The sequence below is a fragment of the Coffea arabica genome, chromosome 9c, assembly GCF_036785885.1.
Source record: "Coffea arabica cultivar ET-39 chromosome 9c, Coffea Arabica ET-39 HiFi, whole genome shotgun sequence".
NCBI classification, from domain to species: domain Eukaryota; kingdom Viridiplantae; phylum Streptophyta; class Magnoliopsida; order Gentianales; family Rubiaceae; genus Coffea; species Coffea arabica.
Genome location: NC_092326.1, coordinates 22,754,361 through 22,774,319, shown reverse-complemented (window position 1 = coordinate 22,774,319; position 19,959 = coordinate 22,754,361). Strand labels below are relative to the sequence as shown.

General features: G+C 38.2%; 1 protein-coding gene across 1 annotated transcript; it reads right to left on the bottom strand.

The window, feature by feature from the left end:
- Positions 1–1,015: 1,015 nt before the first annotated feature.
- Positions 1,016–19,200, bottom strand: LOC140014149 (uncharacterized). Its single transcript, XM_072064559.1, has 6 exons — positions 19,086–19,200; positions 18,269–18,651; positions 3,971–4,159; positions 3,110–3,835; positions 2,172–2,843; positions 1,016–2,080 (listed from the first exon to the last, which is right to left on the bottom strand). The coding sequence occupies exons 1-6, from the start codon at positions 19,198–19,200 to the stop codon at positions 1,016–1,018; spliced, it is 3,150 nt and encodes a 1,049-aa protein (XP_071920660.1).
- Between the last annotated feature and the right edge of the window lie 759 nt (positions 19,201–19,959).

The following is a 19,959-nucleotide window of genomic DNA, read 5'->3' as shown; positions in this document are numbered from 1 at the left end:
CACCTACAGTTTAGCATTTGCCCACATGTGTAACTTAGGGTTAAATTTTTTATTAGAGATTAAAAAAAAAGTGGTTTTCAAAGACCCAACATCTGAAATAACAAACATTTATCTTTAAATATAGCTACCAAGTTAGCAGTTTATATGGATGAAATGCGACATGGGGAAGACAGTAATTGGAAAAAAAACTATTCAACATTTAGGAATAATTAAATTTTTGAAAAACAATAACAAAAGATTTTGAAAGCATCATTATTTGAGACTAAAGAAATGCTTAAACTTACCTCTTACAGTCACCAAATCAGCAAATCAAGACATTAAAAACTCCGGCACAGTTTAGGGAAGGAACATCCAAAAAGAGGAGGTGGCCATGGGAATTTTTCAACTTCTTCTAGCAATATGGGCTCGTGAGTTGTATTTGAGTGAATATTTTAGTTTTGTACAACAGATTTTTCTTGAACAACATCATTAGAGATTTAATTGGTCACGGTTTTGTGATAAACAAGCAGAAATGATCCTCCATGACTTTGTATCTGATTTAAAGGAGCTGAAACTAAAAGTAATTTCTATCATGTAAAAATTAATCATGTGAAGATTGTGCTTTCACATTTATTATTCCAAATTCTCAAACTGCAATTCAGTTACCTGATCCTCCATTAGTGCAACATGTTTTGAAAATCAATTGGTGTAAAGAGAGCCAACATCTTTCGAGAAGAATCTTTTTTTTTTGTGGAGAATTCTTAATTTTTATTCATTCGAGATCACGAATACAACGACTATCGGGAAAAGCCCCAGTGACTACAGCCTATGCACGTCCTACCCTAACACGCCTAACCGATGGCACCCCAAGTCTATTTAACCGGCACTCTCCCCGGGCCACCGAGGGAAGAGTGTGCTCAGTAAAATAAACTCTAATCAGCTCTTGCGGATGAGAGACCCCCACATTGGATAATATATCAGCAACCTTATTCACCTCTCTGTAACAATGCTCAAACTGAATTCCCTCTACCAGGAGCTAGACTTGCTTCACCTCTCTTCTAACAGACCAAGGACAATGGCATCGCCGCTGGAGTATGTCAATTAATAACATCGAATTCGATTGCACTATCCTGGGGAGAAACCCCTTACCAAGACACAATTGAACACCCTTCAACATGGCCAACACTTCAGCACGAAGACTAGTAGCCTCCCCTAGGTACGCCGAGAAAGCAACCAATAACTGCCCATTGGAGTCTCTAAGTAAGCCGCCTCCACCACTCGCTCCCGGGTTTCCCTTAGAACAACCATCCGTATTGAGCACCATATCTGCTTGACCCCCTGCCCTCCACCAAACAATTCTGAATTCATACAGATCAGTCGATCGAGCTACCCTTTCATAGAACAGCGAGAAATCACTCACTTGGGTGGCCAGACTAAACTGAACCTCAAATGCCGATTTGACATCCTGGAAGACCTCGTCACATATCTCCTTTACACGAACTCTAGCCCCCTCAAAAACCGCTCTACACCTCGCCTTCCAAATGTTCCAGCAGATAAAAACTGGAACAATGTCAAAAACGAATCTCTGCTTGCCCCTTGGAGTAGGGAACATCCACCAATCAAACAAATGTGCTCGGAGACTATCGTACGAACTGCCAATACCACATATGTTTTGAAAATACGCCCAAACCTCCAATGCAAGCTGTCCCACAGAAAACACATGCTCCAGTGTCTCTCCAGTGGCAAGAGCACAGCCTAAACACTTTGACGCCAACTGGAACCCCATCTCCCCCAAGACGTCATCCAAAGGCAGTCGCCTCATGAGCAAGCGCAGCATGAACAAGGACACTCTCAAAGGAATTCTAGCATGCCATATGCGAGAGAACACCAGTGACCTGTTGCAACCTTGGCGGACCTCCTGAAAGGCTGCTGCCAAAGTGAAGAGCCCTGACTGCGTCGACCTCCAGATCACTTGGTCTGTCCCCCTTCCACTCAGTGCCGGTGAATGCATCACCTGATCCACAATGGGTGGCAGCAGAATCTGTGACAACCGATAATTATCCCAGGTGCCATTGACCATAACATCGGAAAAACGAAAGACCTGGAACCACCAAGGCTCTAAAAAAAAAAGGCCCACTCCCCAACCAATTATCATACCAAAAATCACAAGTCCCATCATTGAGCAACCATACCATGCATAATTCCACCTGGCGGCTCACATTGACCATGCGCCTCCAAGTTGGTGAGGCAGCCTGAGAACTAACCACCTGACAAGGGTGGACCCCTTTACAGTACTTTGCCCGCATGAAGGTTGCCCATAGAGATGACCCTGTGCGCAAACTCCACCAAAGCTTACAAGAAAAGGCATTATATACATTGCGGACCCGCTGGAAACCAATGCCACCTTCCGTCACCGGGTAGCAAAGTTGAGACCACCGAATCCAATGGTGCTTAGTCTGCTCGGTCGAGGTCCCCCACAAGAAATTTGCGCAGATACGCTCAATACTCTTGAATGTAGCCACCGGAATAACTGCAGCAGACAGAAGGTGCGTTGGAAGCGACGATAAGACATGCTTGATTAGCACTAACCTGCCTCCAGGCGACAAAAGTTTAGACCGCCAAGAGAGAATCCTTGCCGAGATAGCATGACACACCTTCCCAAAGTACAAGGATTTGCACTTGCCAATGTATAACGGGAAACCCAGGTACCGGACCGGAAAATTCTGCCTTGAGAAGCCAATAATCCGCTCAACTACCCTCCGCCTGGCGGGCGACACTGACGGGTGCACAAAGTATCCACTCTTCTGAACACTCACCAACTGGCCTCTTACATTTCCAATAACCGCATAATATCCTTCAAAGAGCTAGAGGAACCATTAGCAAAGACAAGCACATCATCCACAAAAGCCAGGTGGGTGACCGGCGGACAACCCCTGGGTACCGTGAAACCTAAGAAACCCGACTGTGCAGCAAGACTGTTGAGCCCCCGGGATAACACCTCCGCGCCAATAACGAACAAGGCTGGCGACAGCGGATCCCCCTAACGGATCCCACGACTCGATTTGAAAAAACCATATGATGCCCCATTAATAATGACTGAGAACCAAACATTTGACATTAATCTCCAAACCATGTCAATGAGTCTCTCACCAAATCCAAATTTGCGCAATACCCTGACAATGAATGTCCACGATACACGATCATACGCCTTTGCCATGTCAAGTTTTAACGCTACATTTCCCCCCCTTGCCTTTTTCCTAATCCCTGACATAAGCTCCTGAGCAAGGAGATAATTCTCTGTTATATTCCTGTCTTTGACAAACCCTGTCTGTTGCGGAGACACAATCTTGGGCAATATACTTGCTAACCTGTCCGCCAAAATTCTAGACAGCACCTTGTTGAAAAAATTGCACAAACTAATCGGCCTATACTTAGAAAAGTCCTGGGGGCTTGGCACCTTGGGAATTAAAACAATGGATGTGGACGTTACAAAGCAAGGTAGCTCCGCCCCACAAAAGAAACTCAATACAGCATTATAAACATCCTGCGCAATAACATCCCATGCGAAAGTAAAAAACTGACCTGTGAAGCCATCAGGGCCTGCAGCACTATCCCCATCCATCTCAAATACCACCCGTTTCACCTCCTCCCTAGTTGGATCAGCATCAAGAGCTGCCCTATCTGCCTGTGTCACCATATTAGGGATTAAATGCTCCCAATCACCAGTTGACCCCCCGGAGCCCGAGAACAAATCCGAGAAGAATCGCACAGCCTCATTGGCGATCCCCTCATCCTCCTCAACCCATACGCCATTCTCATCCTTCACTCTATGAATCGTACCCTGCACCCTCCGTTGCTGAACCGTTGCATGAAATTATCTTGAGTTCCGATCTCTGTATCGAAGCCACTTTACCCTAGCCTTCTGACTCCAAAACTTTTCTTCATTTAGCAACGCGTGTCGTAGCTCAGCTTGAGCTTTACTTAGCTCAACCTGCGCCTCCATCGAGTCATCCTGCTCCGTGCGGGCTTCTGCTGCTAGCACATTCGCTTCCGCCCACTTAACAACCTCAAACACATTTCCAAAAACTCCCTTGTTCCAGTCTTGGATGGCCCGCCTGGAACGCAGTATCTTGGAGCATAGTATCTTTAACAGGGATCCAGAGCTCTCTATTTGCCAAGCCTGGCGAATTACATCCAACAGTCCTGGGGTCTTTGAGGTTGAAAAGAAACAACCAAATATATATATAGAGTTTGGGCTATAAGAGTTTGGGGTAGTCTTCTAGGTTTCTTTTCAACCCCAAACTCTTATAGCCTATATATAAGGCATCTATCAACCAAACCAAATATATACTTTGCTATCTCTATACTACCTTCTATTTTTCATCCACTACTATAAGAGTTTATAGGGCAAAGAACAGTGTTAGTGTGAGGTTTCTGTCGTGCTCCAATAGTGTAGATTGGAGTAGATTACAGTGTGCAAAAGGTTGGGCTATTGTATCCTGGAGGCAACGTGCTGAGACCTGCTACACCGAAGGATACTCCGTAGGGGCGCGAATCGTCTTAAAGAGAGCGACCTAATCCGCGCCTCAACCCATGCCAAATCAACATTTTTATGGTACAAATTATTTGCATTTTTAATGCAAGATTAAGGTATGAATTTTTGTTAATTTAATTGTTAAATTTTATTTGAGAAATTATTGTGACTTATATGATTTATTTTGGACCAGAACCAACAATAGGCAAATTTGGAATGGTTATAGACAAGTTTAAATGAGCTTGAATAAAGTGCTAGTCATTCTTCCACATTTAGAAGAATCAAAAATTTGGACAGTAATTAATTTTTGTATATCTTTTCCAAACCTCACTGTTCATTTGATGTAGAACCGCATTTGATTATATGGATTTTAATAAGCTTTCCATTATGAAAATAATGTTGAATAAATTATTCTAAAATTTTAGTTATTTTTTAATACAAGTGAAATTCAGGTGCATAGCACGGGGATTAATGCTAGTACTATATATTATTCACCAGTTGATATGTTTTAGAAGATACTCTATGACATGTGTCATTTCCCAAGATTTTTGAATTTTTTTGAATTATTTATTCTTTAACAAGTTTGATTAATGTCATCTAATGCTTATCTATTAGTTTAGTTCAAATGTTTTAAATTCGATAGGAAAACGCTTGGTTAAACTAACTTATCAAAAAGCCTATTATCTATTACTAAGTAAAATTCATTTAAATGTTCCATAGATTGTAAAAACAGTAGTTAAACTAACTTCTCAATAAGCTTCCCAAATCTATCTATTTATCAATCTAAATATTTTATAAGTTTTCCAATACTAAAAGTTTGGTATGTGCTTTATAATTTTTGTTGAATAAATATAAAAAATTTTAATTTATAATTAGAAGTTTTATAATGAACTCAAGTATATGTTTCAATATGCACTGTAGTTAATAATTATATGTTCCAATTTGAGATTTATTCACATATTCAAAATGACTGAAAAAACCTCAATATTCTTTTTTGTATTTTTTTATAGTCACCTTTTATGGGGTTATTGGGTATTCGAATATCGTTTGCAGATCAGATAGAGTGATTTTACCATTATGTTTAGGTAGGTATGCCTCCATGTAGATTGCTTTCAATGGCTTTTTTAAGTATTTTGTTAGTTTAAGAGAACCTTCCATATTTCTTTTATCTCTTTTTTCAAAGTCTATACGTATTTCAAAAAAGCCATAATATCATAAGATAAAGGTACAATCATTGGTATTTCAAATATGAATTTTGAGATGTTAATTATCTTTCATAATTTAGTTGTATCATAATCACTTAAGAGTATCATGTACTGACAATTTAAAAAATGTTGTTTCTTTTTCATTTGGCAAATTTGTAATGTTATTTTTTTGGGTACTATAATGATGGGCAACTTTAGCTTGGTCAAAAAAAGGTGAAGATTAATAATCTCTCTCTTAGTTAAGCTATGAAAAAAGAAACTATTATGCAATGAGTATTCAAGTTAAGCATAATTTGTAAAGGATACTGTCAAATGATGGACTGTGCAAGTACATTTCCTATTATAAAACTGTTAAATATTTTTATAAGCATGTTTACAAACACAATCTATTGGTAAGATGGAGGCTTTAGAATTTACAGTTCTTGCATTCAAATCCCTCTTTCCCTCCCTAGTTCTCAAACTCCAACCCTTCCCTAATCCCTGCTTAAAAATTTTTTTAAAACATTTATAGGCATAATAATGTAGTAGTTCGAGGTTTAAAGTTATGTAGATTGTCAAATTATTATCATAAAATAATCTAATTTAATATTGCAAATACCATTTTACTGTTGACCTTTTATTTTCTAATGAATTAAAAAATTATCTAAACAAATTTTACATTCGGTACATTTTATCGAAGTTTCAATAAATTACAGTAGTTTTTTATTTTTATTTTTATTTTCATTTCAACAAATTCGATCAAGTACGTCCATATGTTTAAACGCGAGAATGAAGCAAGTATTAAGGGTGGCAATGGGGCGGGTGGCAGGGCCCCTCCCCCACCCCCCGCCCTGTTTCCTATTAATTCCCCCGTTTCCCGCCCCGCTTCCCCCCGGGGGCAACCTGGGATTAAAAAAATTTTGTTATATAATTTCATTATAATTATATTTTAGCAAATAATCAAGTACTAAAATATCAACACATCACCAAATTATTATTCATTGTAACTTCACAATTAAAACTCATAAAAATAATTAAATAAAAGTTATTTGAATACAATCGAATATGATAAAACAAATTTAACTAAAATAATCAAGTTTTCACTTTTGATACAAATATAATTACTAAATTATTATTGTATTTTTTCTAGAAAAAAGTGTTATTGTATTAAGTGGAGTTAGAAATTTAATATAAATGCATTAATAAATTTAGTATATATAATTAATAATTTTTATTAATAGACATGTACAATTAGGAGTATATTATCAATTATATTACATATACTAATATACATTAAATGATACATATGACTAATAATATCATTATTATAAATTTATAACTAATTAAATTAAATATTATATATATAATTATGTACATATATATCTTTATTTTTTTTAAACGGGTGGCGTGGCGGGGGATGGTTTGACGCCCCCACTTCTCCCTAAGGCGAAACAAAGGATATCCGCGGGACGCCTGCCCAACTCTCGCCAGGATTCAAGCAATTTTTATTAAAACTTATAGCAGTACTAGAAGTCAACAACTAGAACATATACACACAAATAGTGCGGAAGCGTTCAAGTTTAACGATCTATAACAATTACCCAATCCTTACATCGGGTTTCCATAATACAGCCCAAAATATACAATATCCAAAAGTCTAGATAACAGAGTTGGAATCTTATTACATGAGTACACAAAAGAGAAATTCCTTCGAACCTCATTCCAAACCCAAACCTGTTAAGGAAAACAAATTTACAGGGTGAGCAAAACGCTCGTGAGGCCAAGATCACACATGCAAGCACATTGTTCAAGTAGCAATCCCAATTTAACAAGTAAAGTATCAATATTGCAATAAATAACAATTCAAGCGGAAAAGTAAGCAGAAACAATTCATTCAAAGATATCGGAGCTCTCAGGAGCTAATTTCCACTTGCTTTGCCAATGTCATTCGTATACCTTCCCGCGATGACACTCCGTCAACCGGGTCGGTATTTCCATTCCGTAGATCACCACTTACTTCTCTCCGTTCACCGTGCACCTCCCGGGCCCGCAAGACATTTATAAGGCGATACCCTACGAGTATGCCAAGCAAGACCTCTCATTAGGTCGAGCTTAATTATCTCATGGGTCGCCAAGGTTCCCGACCAAGCCCATGCCGGCTCGAGTCCAAGGTCGTCCTATGAGTTTGGGCGTTCCCCATTTACATTTGAGAGTCGAGGAGATTCACTCCAACAACGTATGCAGCCATAGCATACCATTTCATTTCATTCAATCATTCAATCATCTCATTTCATTCAATTGAGTCATTCATAAATCATTCATTTCATTTGAATCATAAGTCATTCATTTCAAATAAGAACGAGTGCGGTAAAGAACACACTCGCCTCCATTTTAAAAATCTCCAAACAATTATAATAATTAAGCATGTATCAAGTATTCATACACTTGACACTCACCAATATAAGAAATGAGGAAGAAATGTCTTTCGGAACTTTAGGCGTTCAATGTGGGATCCTCTTGTGTGCCTGAGCAATTAACAATAGACTATCATTTACAAACCCCTACTATTAAAGAAGATCGTACCATAGTACAATCTTAGAAAGTCTCGTGAAACGAGCCTTATTTATCCTAAATCAAGGCTCTCAAGTGGGGTTTCAACGTACAAGAAAAATTTAGTTTCCATCTTGGAAATCAAGTATAAAACGTTCAAGTAATATCAAAGGAATAAGGAGTACTTGAAAAACTCCATTTATTTGGAATTCGGAAAATTTCAGTTTTGATACGATATTTTGAAAAATCGTATCTCGCATTCCACATGTCGAAAATTGAAAAACTTGGTACCATAGGAAACCTCTTCTAAGGTACTAAAAGTTCCTAGAATACACTTTTCTAATATTATAAATGGAAAACATTCAAAAATGAGCTCAAAGTTGCTGTTTTGGTTCATAAGGCAGATTTAAGTTGGTTTTTGGCCAAATTTGAAAATTCGGTAAAATTCACTTGATTGGAACTAGCTTTTGAAATTTGGAACTTTGTTAGAGTCGCAATCCAAGTTTACAACAAAATAAACGGAATGAGAAACGGAGTTTTGAGTACTAAGATATGGCAACTCAAAGTTACCAAAATTCCATTGTGAAACAAGGGTTTTCCAAACTCGAGTCATGAACTTTGGTAATTTAGTCGAGCAGCGAAATGGACTCGGATTGGTACCAAATTTGGCAATATAATACTCCTATATAAAGGGTATCCCTCTATCAAATTTCATGGAAAAATACCTTCGAGAAGGTAGTCAACCAAACAACCAAACTTTCGAAAAATCCTAAGGCAAAACTGCCTTGAGTTTTTTTGTTTTCCATTCCAAACATTTGGCCAAGGAAAATCCTTCAAACATGGTTCATTTGTGTAGGAAAGGCCTAATGAACATTCATGGTACATTTGGTAAGTATTTTAACTCCAAGAAATTCAAGTAGCAAATCCACACCAAATCTAGCATCAATTCTGCCCAAAATTTAGGGTTTTCAAGAACAGGGCAGGTTTCGTATTTTGATCACAAATCACTCAATTCAACTCAGAATTGAGCATGGTTGGTGGCATTGGAAAATACATTCATAAAACTATAATTTCACAGAATAAATCATTTTGAAATTCAGCACACAACTAGCTCAAATTCGAGCTTCAAGTTGCAACCTTTGAACTTCATTCCAGGAAAGCAGAGAAACAAGACAGTCGTCTTTAAATGGTTGGTACGGAATATTCGGGTGGAATTAGGAGTTGCATTTTATACCGTCGAAAATTGGGAAATGTCAATTTTCAAATGCCACTGACAGTACTTGATTTCGACGTCGGAGCACAGAGTTATGGACGAAACAAGAAGGCTGTCTGAGCATTACGGGGAAATTTTTCCAGGTTTGCTAGCTTTGTGAGATTAATCCATTTGACCAACCAAACCTCAATATTTTTCGATAAAACTTTATACACCATCTATACAACATATAAAAATCATATACAAGCCATTAAAATCTCAAAATTCTGCAAAAAGAGGCACGATCATAACAGGGGCAGAATTGGAAACTTTACATCCATGCACTCCTTGAAGTTTATACTAGTTATGCACCATTAATCTATCAATTTGAGCACTAAACCAACATTAAATCCATCATCAATCATCACATCAGCCATAAATTCATGAGTGGGAGTTCATAGAGCCCACATTCAAAATTTTCCAATAATAACAAGCCATCCACATGAATATCTAAGCTGTAAGTGTAAATCAACTTCCATAGGCCAAGAATTTGAGGATTGATCGTCACTTACTTGTGTTGGTGAACAAGGCAGAATTTCGGCCCTCTCTTAGCTCAAGAAAACCGTGAGAAGCTCCCCCTTTTTGTAGCTTAAGATGATCTCCAAGTATTAAGCTAAGTGTATGTGAAATTAGGAAGGAATTGGAGATGATTTCTGCAAGATTTTGAGATGAAAAATGAAGAACTCCTTGGGTTATTTTTTTGCAGCTGATGGCTTGCCACTTTGTGAGGAAGAGAGAGAGTGTTTTGATCTAATTTGGCTTCCTAAGAAAGCTTTATTTGTGTGGCTAGAATTGGTGCAAAAGTCAACTCTTCAATAGTGTGCATACGCGCGCGTTTTGTGCTCGATTCCTCTCGTGTTTATTTCACTAGTGCACTAAACCTCCAATATACTTATAATCATATTAATATTATTTACTCTTAATTGTCCCAAAATAAGGGTCTAAAGTCCCTCAATTAAATCGCGCGTGTAAAAACGCGTATCTCCAAATTAAGCGCGTTAAAGCGAAACTTTCAAGAAATCCTTATAACGATGGTACTAATAACTATCACTTGAATATTTAAGCACATAAATACCTATTTCAAGACCATTGTGCAAGTCTCTAATTTTTCCAAGGTTATGGTATTTCCAAATCAGCTAAAATCCCAAATCGCATATTCTCTATTTTCACTTAATGAGCTTTCAAAAATTAAATTTTGAAACGAGTCATTTTAAAAATATAACGAAACTATAATTCCATGTAATTAGGTCTAAAGAGGTTAAAAAATAATATTCGAAATAAATGGGCAATTAAATATTTAAATAAGCTCGAAATGAAATTTTAAAATAATAAATTTTGCGAGACATCACATCCTCTCCCTCATAAGAAAATTTCGTTCTCGAAATTTACCTTGATTGATGAGCAAATCTGTATACTTTTCTCGAATTACTTCCTTGACTTCCCAAGTCGCTTCCTCTAGACCGTGGTTCCTCCAAAGAACTTTCACCAACGGTATCTGTTTATTTCTCAATTCTTTCACCTTCCTATCCAGAAATTTCACCGATTTCTCCTCATAGGTCAAAGTTTCATCAATTTCAATACTTTGCGGTTGCAAAATATGAGAAGGGTCCGGATGATACTTCTTAAGCATGAATACATGGAATACATTATGAATTCGGGATAAACTCGGCGGCAACTCCAACTTATATGCCACATTCCCCACGCGCTGGATAATCTTATAAGGTCTTACAAACCTTGGTTGCAGTTTCTTTCCTTTCCCAATCATCAAACTTGCTTTCAAAGGTGTAATCTTAAGAAAGATTAGATCTCTAACCGAAAATTTCAAATCCTTCCCTGATTATCTGCATAACTCTTTTGACGGCTCTGTGCGGTTTGAATTCTCTGGCGTATCAAGTTTACCTTTTCATTAGCTTCCTCAATCCAAAACACTGTAGTCGGGTCTAAAATCTTCCGTTCACCTATTTCATCCCAACAAATCGGAGACCAACATTTTCGACCATAAAGCGCTTCATACGGAGCCATTTGTATAGAGGAGTGAAAACTATTATTATAGGCAAATTCCGCCAGAGTTAAAAACTTACTCTAACTTTCCCCAAAATCCAGAACACAAGTTCTCAACATATCCTCAAGAGTCTGGATTGTCCTCTCACATTGTCCATCGGTCTGAGGATGATAAGTGGTACTGAAATTCAATTTAGTCCCTAACACCTCTTGCATCTTTTGCCAAAACCTTGATACGAATCTCGGGTCTCTATCGGACACAATACTCACGGGGATTCCGTGTAACTTGATAATCTCATCTAGATATAGCTTAGCTGTGACGCCCCCACTTCTCCCAAGGCGAATCAAAGGGTATTCGCGGGACACCTGCCCAACTCTCGCCAGGACTCAAGCAATTTCTATTCAAGCTTATAACAGTGCTAAAAGTCGATAACCAGAAAATATACATACAAATAGCGCGGAAGCGTTCAAGTTTAATGATTTTAACAATCACCCAATCCTTACATCGGGTTTCCATAATACAGCCCAAAATATACAATAACCAAAAGTCTAGATAAAAGAGTTGGAACCCTATTACATGAGTACGCGAAAAAGAAATTCCTCCGAACCTCATTCCAAGTCCAAACCTGTTAAGGAAAACAAATCTACAGGGTGAGCAAAACGCTCGTGAGGCCAAGAACACACATGCAAGCACATTGATCAAGTAGCAATCCCAATTTAACAAGTAAAGCATCAATATTGCAATAAATAACAATTCGAGCGGAAAAGTAAGCAGAAACAATTCAAGGATATCGGAGCTCTCAGGAGCTAATTTTCACTTGCTTTGCCAATGTCATTTGTATACCTTCCCGCGATAACACTCTGTCAACCGGGTTGGTATTTCCATTCCGTAGATCACCACTTATTTCCCTCCGTCCATCGTGCACCTCCCGGGCCCGCAAGACATTTATAAGGCGATACTCCTCGAGTATACCAAGCAAGACCTCTCATTAGATCGAGTTTCATTATCTCATGGCTCGCCAAGATTCCCGACCAATCTCATGCCGGTTCGAGTCCAAGGTCGGCCTATGAGTTTAGGCGTCCCCATTTACAATTGAGAGTCGAGTAAATTCACTCCAACGACGTATGCAACCATAGCATACCATTATATTTCATTCAATCATCTCATTTCATTCAATTGAGTCATTCATAAAGCATTTATTTCATTTGAATCATAAGTCATTCATTTCAAATAAGAACGAATGCGGTAAAGTACACACTAGCCTCCATTTTCAAAATCTCCAAACAATTATAACAATTAAGCATGTATCAAGTATTCATACACTTGACACTCACCAATATAAGAAATGAGGAAGAAATGTCCCTCGGAGCTTTAGGCGTTCGCTGTGGTATCCTCTTGAAGGTCCTCTTGTGTGCCTAAGCAATTAACAATAGACTATCATTTATAAACCCCTACTATTAAAGAATATCGTATCATAGTACAATTTTAGAAAGTCTCGTGAAACGAGCCTTATTTATCCTAAATCAAGACTCTCAAGTGGGGTTTCAAAGTACAAGAGAAATTTAGTTTTCGTCTTAGAAATCAAGTATAAAACGTTCAAATAATATCGAGGGAATAAGGAGTACTCAAAAAACTTCATTTCCTTGATATTCGGAAAATTTCAGTTTTGATGCAATACATTAGAAAAATCGTATCTCACGTTCCACATGTCAAAAATTGGAAAACTTGGTACCTTTAGAAACCTCTTCCAAAGTACTAAATGTTCCTAGAATACACTTTTCTAAGATTTCAAATGGAAAATATTCAAAAATGAGCTCAAAGTCGCTGTTTTGGTTCATAAGGCAGATTTTTGGCCAAATTTGAAAATTCGGCAAAATTCACTTGATTGGAACTAGGCTTTGACATTTGTAACTCTATTAGAGTCGCAATCCAAGTTTACAAAAAAACAAGCAGAACGTGAAACGGAGTTTTGAATACTAAGATATGGCACCTCAAATTTACCAAAATTCACTTGTGAAACAAGGGTTTTCCAAACTTGAGTCATGAACTTTGGTAATTTAGTCGAGCAGCGAAATGGACTCGGATTGGTACCAAATTCGGCCATATAATACTCCTATATAAAGGGTATCCCTCTATCAAATTTCATGAAAAAATACCTTCGAGAAGGTAGTCAACTAAACAACCAAACTTTCGAAAAATTCTAAGGCAAAACTGCCTTGAGCTTTTTGATTTCCATTCCAAACATTTGGCCAAGGAAAATCCTTCAAACATGGTTCATTTGTATAGGAAAAGCCTAATGAACATTCATGGTACATTTGGTAAGTGTCTTAACTTCAAGAAATTCAATTCGCAAGTCCACACCAAGTCTAACATTAATTCTGCCCAAAATTTAGGGTTTTCAAGAACAGGGCAGGTTTTGTATTTTTATCACAAATCACTCAATTCAACTCGGAATTGAGCATGGTTGGTGGCGTTGGAAAATACATTCATAAAAATATAATTTCACAGAATAAATCATTTTTTAAACTCAGTACACAACTAGCCCAAATTCGAGGTTCAAGTTGCAGCCTTTGAACTTCATTCCAGGAAAGCAGAGAAACAAGACAGTCATCTTTAAATGGTTGGTACGGAATACTCGGGTGGAATTAGGGGTTGCATTTTATACCGTTGAAAATTAGGAAATGTATAGTTTCAAATGCCACTGACGACACTTGATTTCGACGTCGGAGCACAGAGTTATGGACGAAACAAGAAGGTTGTCTGAGCATTACAGGGAAATTTTTCTAGGTTTGCTAGCTTTGTGAGATTAATCCATTTGACCAACCAAACCTCAATATTTTTCGATAAAACTTTATACACCATCTATACAACATATAAACATCATATACAAGCCATTCAAATCTCAAAATTCCGCAAAAAGAGGCACGATCATAACAGGGGTAGAATTGGAAACTTTACATCCATGCACTCCTTGAAGTTTATACTAGCTATGCACCATTAATCTACCAATTTGAGCACTAAACCAACATTGAATCTATCATCAATCATCACATCAGTCATAAATTCAAGAGTGGGAGTTCATAGAGCCCACATTCAAAATTTTTCAATAATAACAAGCTACCCACATGAATATCTAAGCTCATAAGTGCAAATCAACTTCCATGGGCCAAGAATTTGTGGATTGATCGTCACTTACTTGTGTTGGTGAACAAGACAGAATTTTCGGCCCTCTCTCAGCTCAAGAAAACCGTGTAAAGCTCCCCCTTTTTGTAGCTTAAGATGATCTCCAAGTATCAAGCTATGTGTGTGTCAAATTTGGAAGGAATTGGAGATGATTTGTGCAAGATTTAGAGATGAAAAATGACGAACTCCTTGGGTTATTTTTGCAGCTGATGGCCGGCCACTTTGTGAGGAAGAAAGAGAGGGTTTTTTTTTATCTAATTTGGCTTCCTAAGGAAGCTTTATTTGTGTGGCTAGAATTGGTGCAAAAGTCAACTCTTCAATAGTGCGCGTACACACACGTTTTGTGCTGGATTCCTCTCGAATTTATTTCACTAGTGCACTAAACCTTTATTGCACTCATATTCATATCAATATCATTCACTCTTAATTGTCCCAAAATAAGGGTCTAAAGTCCCTCAATTAAATCGCGCGTGTAAAAACGCGTATCTCCAAATTAAGTGCGATAAAGCGAAACCTTCAAGAATTTCTTATAACGATAGTACTAATAACTATCACTTGAATATTTAAACATAAAATATCTATCTTAAGTCCATCCTGCAAGTCTCTAATTTTTCAAGGTTATTGTATTCTCGAATCGATTATTGACTCCAACCCCGAATTCACTATTTTCAATTAACGAGTTTTCAAAAATTAAATTTTTAAACGAGTCAGTTTAAAAATATAACGAAACTATAATTCCATGTAATTAGATCTAAAGAGGTTAAAAAAAATATTCGGATTAAATGGGCAATTAAATATTTAAATAAATTTGAAATAAAATTTTAAAATAATAAAAATTTTGTGAGACATCACATCAGCTAACTTCTCCAACGGGTATTTCATATTAATCGGCAGAAAATGAGCTGATTTAGTCAGTCTATCCACTATTACCCAAATAGCATCATGGCCACTTTGTGTTCTCGATAATCCCGATACAAAATTCATAGTGATATTTTTTCATTTCCATTCAGGTATCTCCAAAGGTTGTAAAAGTCCCGATGGTCTCTGATGCTCGGTCTTAACATGTTGACAAACCAAGTAAGTCTGAACAAATTGGACAATTTCTCTCTTCATATTCTCCCACCAATACAGATTCTTCAGGTCTTGGTACATTTTATTCCCTCCAGAATGTACCATAAATTTCGATCGGTGTGTCTCTTCTAAAATCTCCTTCTTAAATTCCTCATCGTTTAGCACCACTATCCGATTCTGAAACTTCAAAATACCATTCGATTCTAGGTTAAAATCTGACTTTTCTCCTTTTTCAACTTTTTCCAACCATTTCTGCACTTCAATGTCCTTTTCTTGAGATCCCTTGATACGTTCCAATAAGTTGGAATTCACTACAATATTTCCCAAAATTACTTTCCTCGGTTCCAGTCGAGAATTCCAATAGCTAACCGTTTCCAACAAATGAAGTTCCTTAATCATCAACCCAGCCATTTGCACTTGATGACTCAAAGTATCGGCCACTACATTGGCCTTTCATGGATGGTACTTTATAGTGCAATCATAATCCTCCAGAAATTCTATCCATCTACGTTGCCTCAAATTCAGCTTCTTTTGAGAAAACAGATATTTAAGGCTTTTGTGGTCAGTAAAAAGCTCAAATGTCACTCCATACAGATAATGTCTCTATTTCTTTAAAGCAAATATCACCGCTGCCAATTCCAAGTCATGAGTCGGGTAATTCCCCTCATGCGGTTTCAATTTCTTAGAGACATACGCTATCACCTTGTCATTTTGCATCAAAACACATCCCAATCTTTCCTTAGAGACATCTGTATAAACCACAAAACTATCCTTCCCATTAGGTAAATCTAACACTGGGGTTTTGGTTAAACGTCTTTCAATTCTTGGAAACTCTTTTCGCACTTAGGACTCCAAATAAACTTCCCACTCTTCTTGGTCAGCTCGGTCATTGGTCCAGTAATTCTAGAAAAATCTTGGATAAATCTCCGGTAATACCCTGCTAATCCAATAAAACTCCGAATCTCGGTAGGATTTTCCGGTCGTTTCCATTTCGAAACAGCTTCAACTTTAGCTGGATCCACTTTAATCCCATCCTTAGAAATTATATGTCCCAAAAAAGTCACTTCTTTTAATCAAAACTCACACTTGCTAAACTTAGCATATAACTGGTGTTCCCTCAGGGTTTATAAAACAATTCTCAAGTGTTTCTCATGATCTTTCACATTCTTAGAATACACTAAAATGTCATCAATAAAAACCACCACAAATTGATCTAGATAAGTCTTAAAAATCCTATGCATTAAATCTATGAAAGCTGCAGGAGCATTAGTTAACCCAAATGGCATCACTACAAATTCAAAGTGCCCGTACCTCGAGTTAAAAGCAGTCTTGGGTATGTCCTTCTCCAAAATCCTCAATTGGTAATAACCCAGTCTCAAATCCAACTTCCAAAATACTACCAACCCTTGCAATTGGTCAAACAATTCATCAATGTGGGGCAATGGGTACTTATTCTTAATTGTAACATCATTCAAACCTCTATAGTCTATACATAGTTTTAAACTCCCATCCTTTTTCTTAACGAACAAAATCGGGGCTCCCCACGGAGAATCACTCTCCTTTATAAAACCCCTATCCAACAAATCCTGCAGTTGCAATTTCAACTCCTTCAATTTTGCTGTTGCCATCCGATATGGTGTCTTAGAGATAGGTGCTACTCCCGGAGTCACATCAATCTTAAAAGCTATTTCCCGTTCCGGGGGTAAAGACTCTAACTCTTCAGGAAAAACATCTGCAAAGTCTTTTACTACAGGCACGTCCTCCAAATTCACTTTATCACTAGGGGTGTTAATAAGAAAAACCAAATATCCTTTAGCTCCTTTACTTAATAATTTTCTAGCCCGAATCCCTGAGATAAGTGCAGACGAAACCAATCTACCCCTTACATCTAACTTCAGGGTTACCTCCCCTGGAATGCACAATTCTACAATCTTTGTTCAGCAGTTTAACTGAGCATTATAACGGGCTAGCCAATCCATTCCTAGAATCACATCATATCCCTTAATTGCTAAACTTATCAGGTCAGCCAATAATTTTCGCTCCCCAACACAGACTTCACAGTCTCTATACACCAGATTAGAAATTAAACTTTGATCCCTAATAGGTGTTTTAACCTCCAAATCATACGGTAACTCAATTGGCTTCAAATCTATCCCACTCATGAAATTAGAGTTTACAAAAGAATGTGTTGCATCCGGATCAATTAAAACTCTAGCTAAACGATGAAAGATTGGAATTGTACCTTCAACCACTTCAGTCGCTTCAGAGATTTGTTGATAATCCAGTGCATAAACCCTAACCGGTACTTTCGGTCGACTTCCTCCGGCACTGGTCTGCTTAGAGTTCGACTTTTCTGGTCTCTGAGGGTTACCTCCTGTTTTTAGTGATTTCGGACAGTTGATGACTTGATGTTCAGCACTACCACAAAACAAACATTTCCCCAATTTCCTCCAACAGTCATTTTCAGAGTGGTTGGATTTACCACAGTATCTACAAGTAACTTGAGGAATTACAGCCAAACCAGTAAAAGGCACTCCTCTAGCCTGAGCCGGTCCACTACGACCTCCTCTGAATAAAGCTCCCCTAGAAGCTCTAGTGGTCCTTATTCCTCCCATTTCTCTTTCCATTTTGGAAGGTTGTGCACTTTTACTAGCCTGGCCAGACGCAGAGCTAGAGAAATTCCTTTTTCTATTGTGAAAGTCCCTCACTTGCAGTCTTGCACTCTCAACCATTTGTGCCTTCTCCAAAGCCTCAGTAAATGTAGAAATTTGGGTTGCGGCCAAACCCTCCTGAATTTCCACATTAAGTCCTTGTACAAACCGTCTAATCCTCTTCCGTTCATTGGTTACCAATTTAGGAGCGTACTTAGAAAGTTTAGTGAACTTCCCTTCATACTCTGCCACACTAAGGGTCCCTTGTTTTAATTTGATAAATTCATCCTCCCTCTTTTTTTGAATCAAGGGTGGAAGAAACTTTTCATTAAATTCCCTCGTGAAGTTCTCCCAAGTCCAAGGGGTTTGAACTCTCTCCCATTTTCCTTTTATCATGTCCCACCAAGCACGAGCCACTTCTTCAGATTGAAAAGCAACAAAATTTACTCGCCTATCCTCAGTGTAGTCTAGGGCGGCGAATATGTTGGTCATCCTTTCTAACCAATTCTCTGCTATTTCAGGATCAAACTTAAGCGGGTTGAACTTTAAGAATCTTTCTAGGGCTCTATCCTCTCCTCTTTCCTGACTCCAAGGTTAGTTAAGCGGTCCAGGATCTTGTCTATCAGCTAAACGCTCTGGATATCAGTCATCCTATTAACGGCAGTAGCCACTTGATTACCCTCAACGTTTTCCTGTCCTTGGGTCGGTACAGTTGTCAATCCCTGGTCATCACCCTGAGGTTGGGCTTGTCTAGTCCCCCGCCCATGATCTCGATCACTTCTTAGCCCTTCCATAACCTAGACGTGCCTAGTGCAGGAAATAAATCAATTATGCAATGCAAAGTAGAAAGCAGGAACCAATCAAGAAAACATTGAAAATAACAATAATTTATATTCATTAGCATATCAAGTTCATACAATTAGCAAGTCATGGGGTAGTCACAAAAATATAACACACAGGTGCCATAAGAGTATTTTTAGTCACAGAAGAATAAAGTAAAAGCAAGTGCTTCAAAAGTAAGCCACACAGTCATGCAAAATATAATGGCCTCAGCACTTAGCATCACCCCTGCTAATCCTAGCTATATTAGTCAAAAGGGTCAAAAGAAAGGTCAATCAATCTAGACCTAGTCCACAGTAGGACTACCGGGTGGAACTCCCTCCTCAGTATCCTCCTCCTCCTCAGGGCTCTGAACTCCCTCCATCGCCTCATCCACTAGCCTAGTAGCATCAGTCAAAATATCGGAAGCCTGACTATGGACCTCCTCTCTCAACCTAGTAAGTCGAGCCCTAGTACTTTGGAGCTCCTCACGAACCACTGCAGAAATGGCCACCTCACCCTCTAGTACCTCCTTGAGCTCAGCAATCCTCTCATCCTGAGCCCCCACCATCTGTCGAAACGCGTCCACCTCAGCCTGTAAACCCCGATTAAGATCCACTAACTGACGACGCTCATCGTCCAAAGCAAACACGAGGTGGTTCGGGTAGGCAAAGGTCAACCTACACGAACATCGGGGATATCTGTCAGATGGAAAATAGCGTACTTGAGCTCCT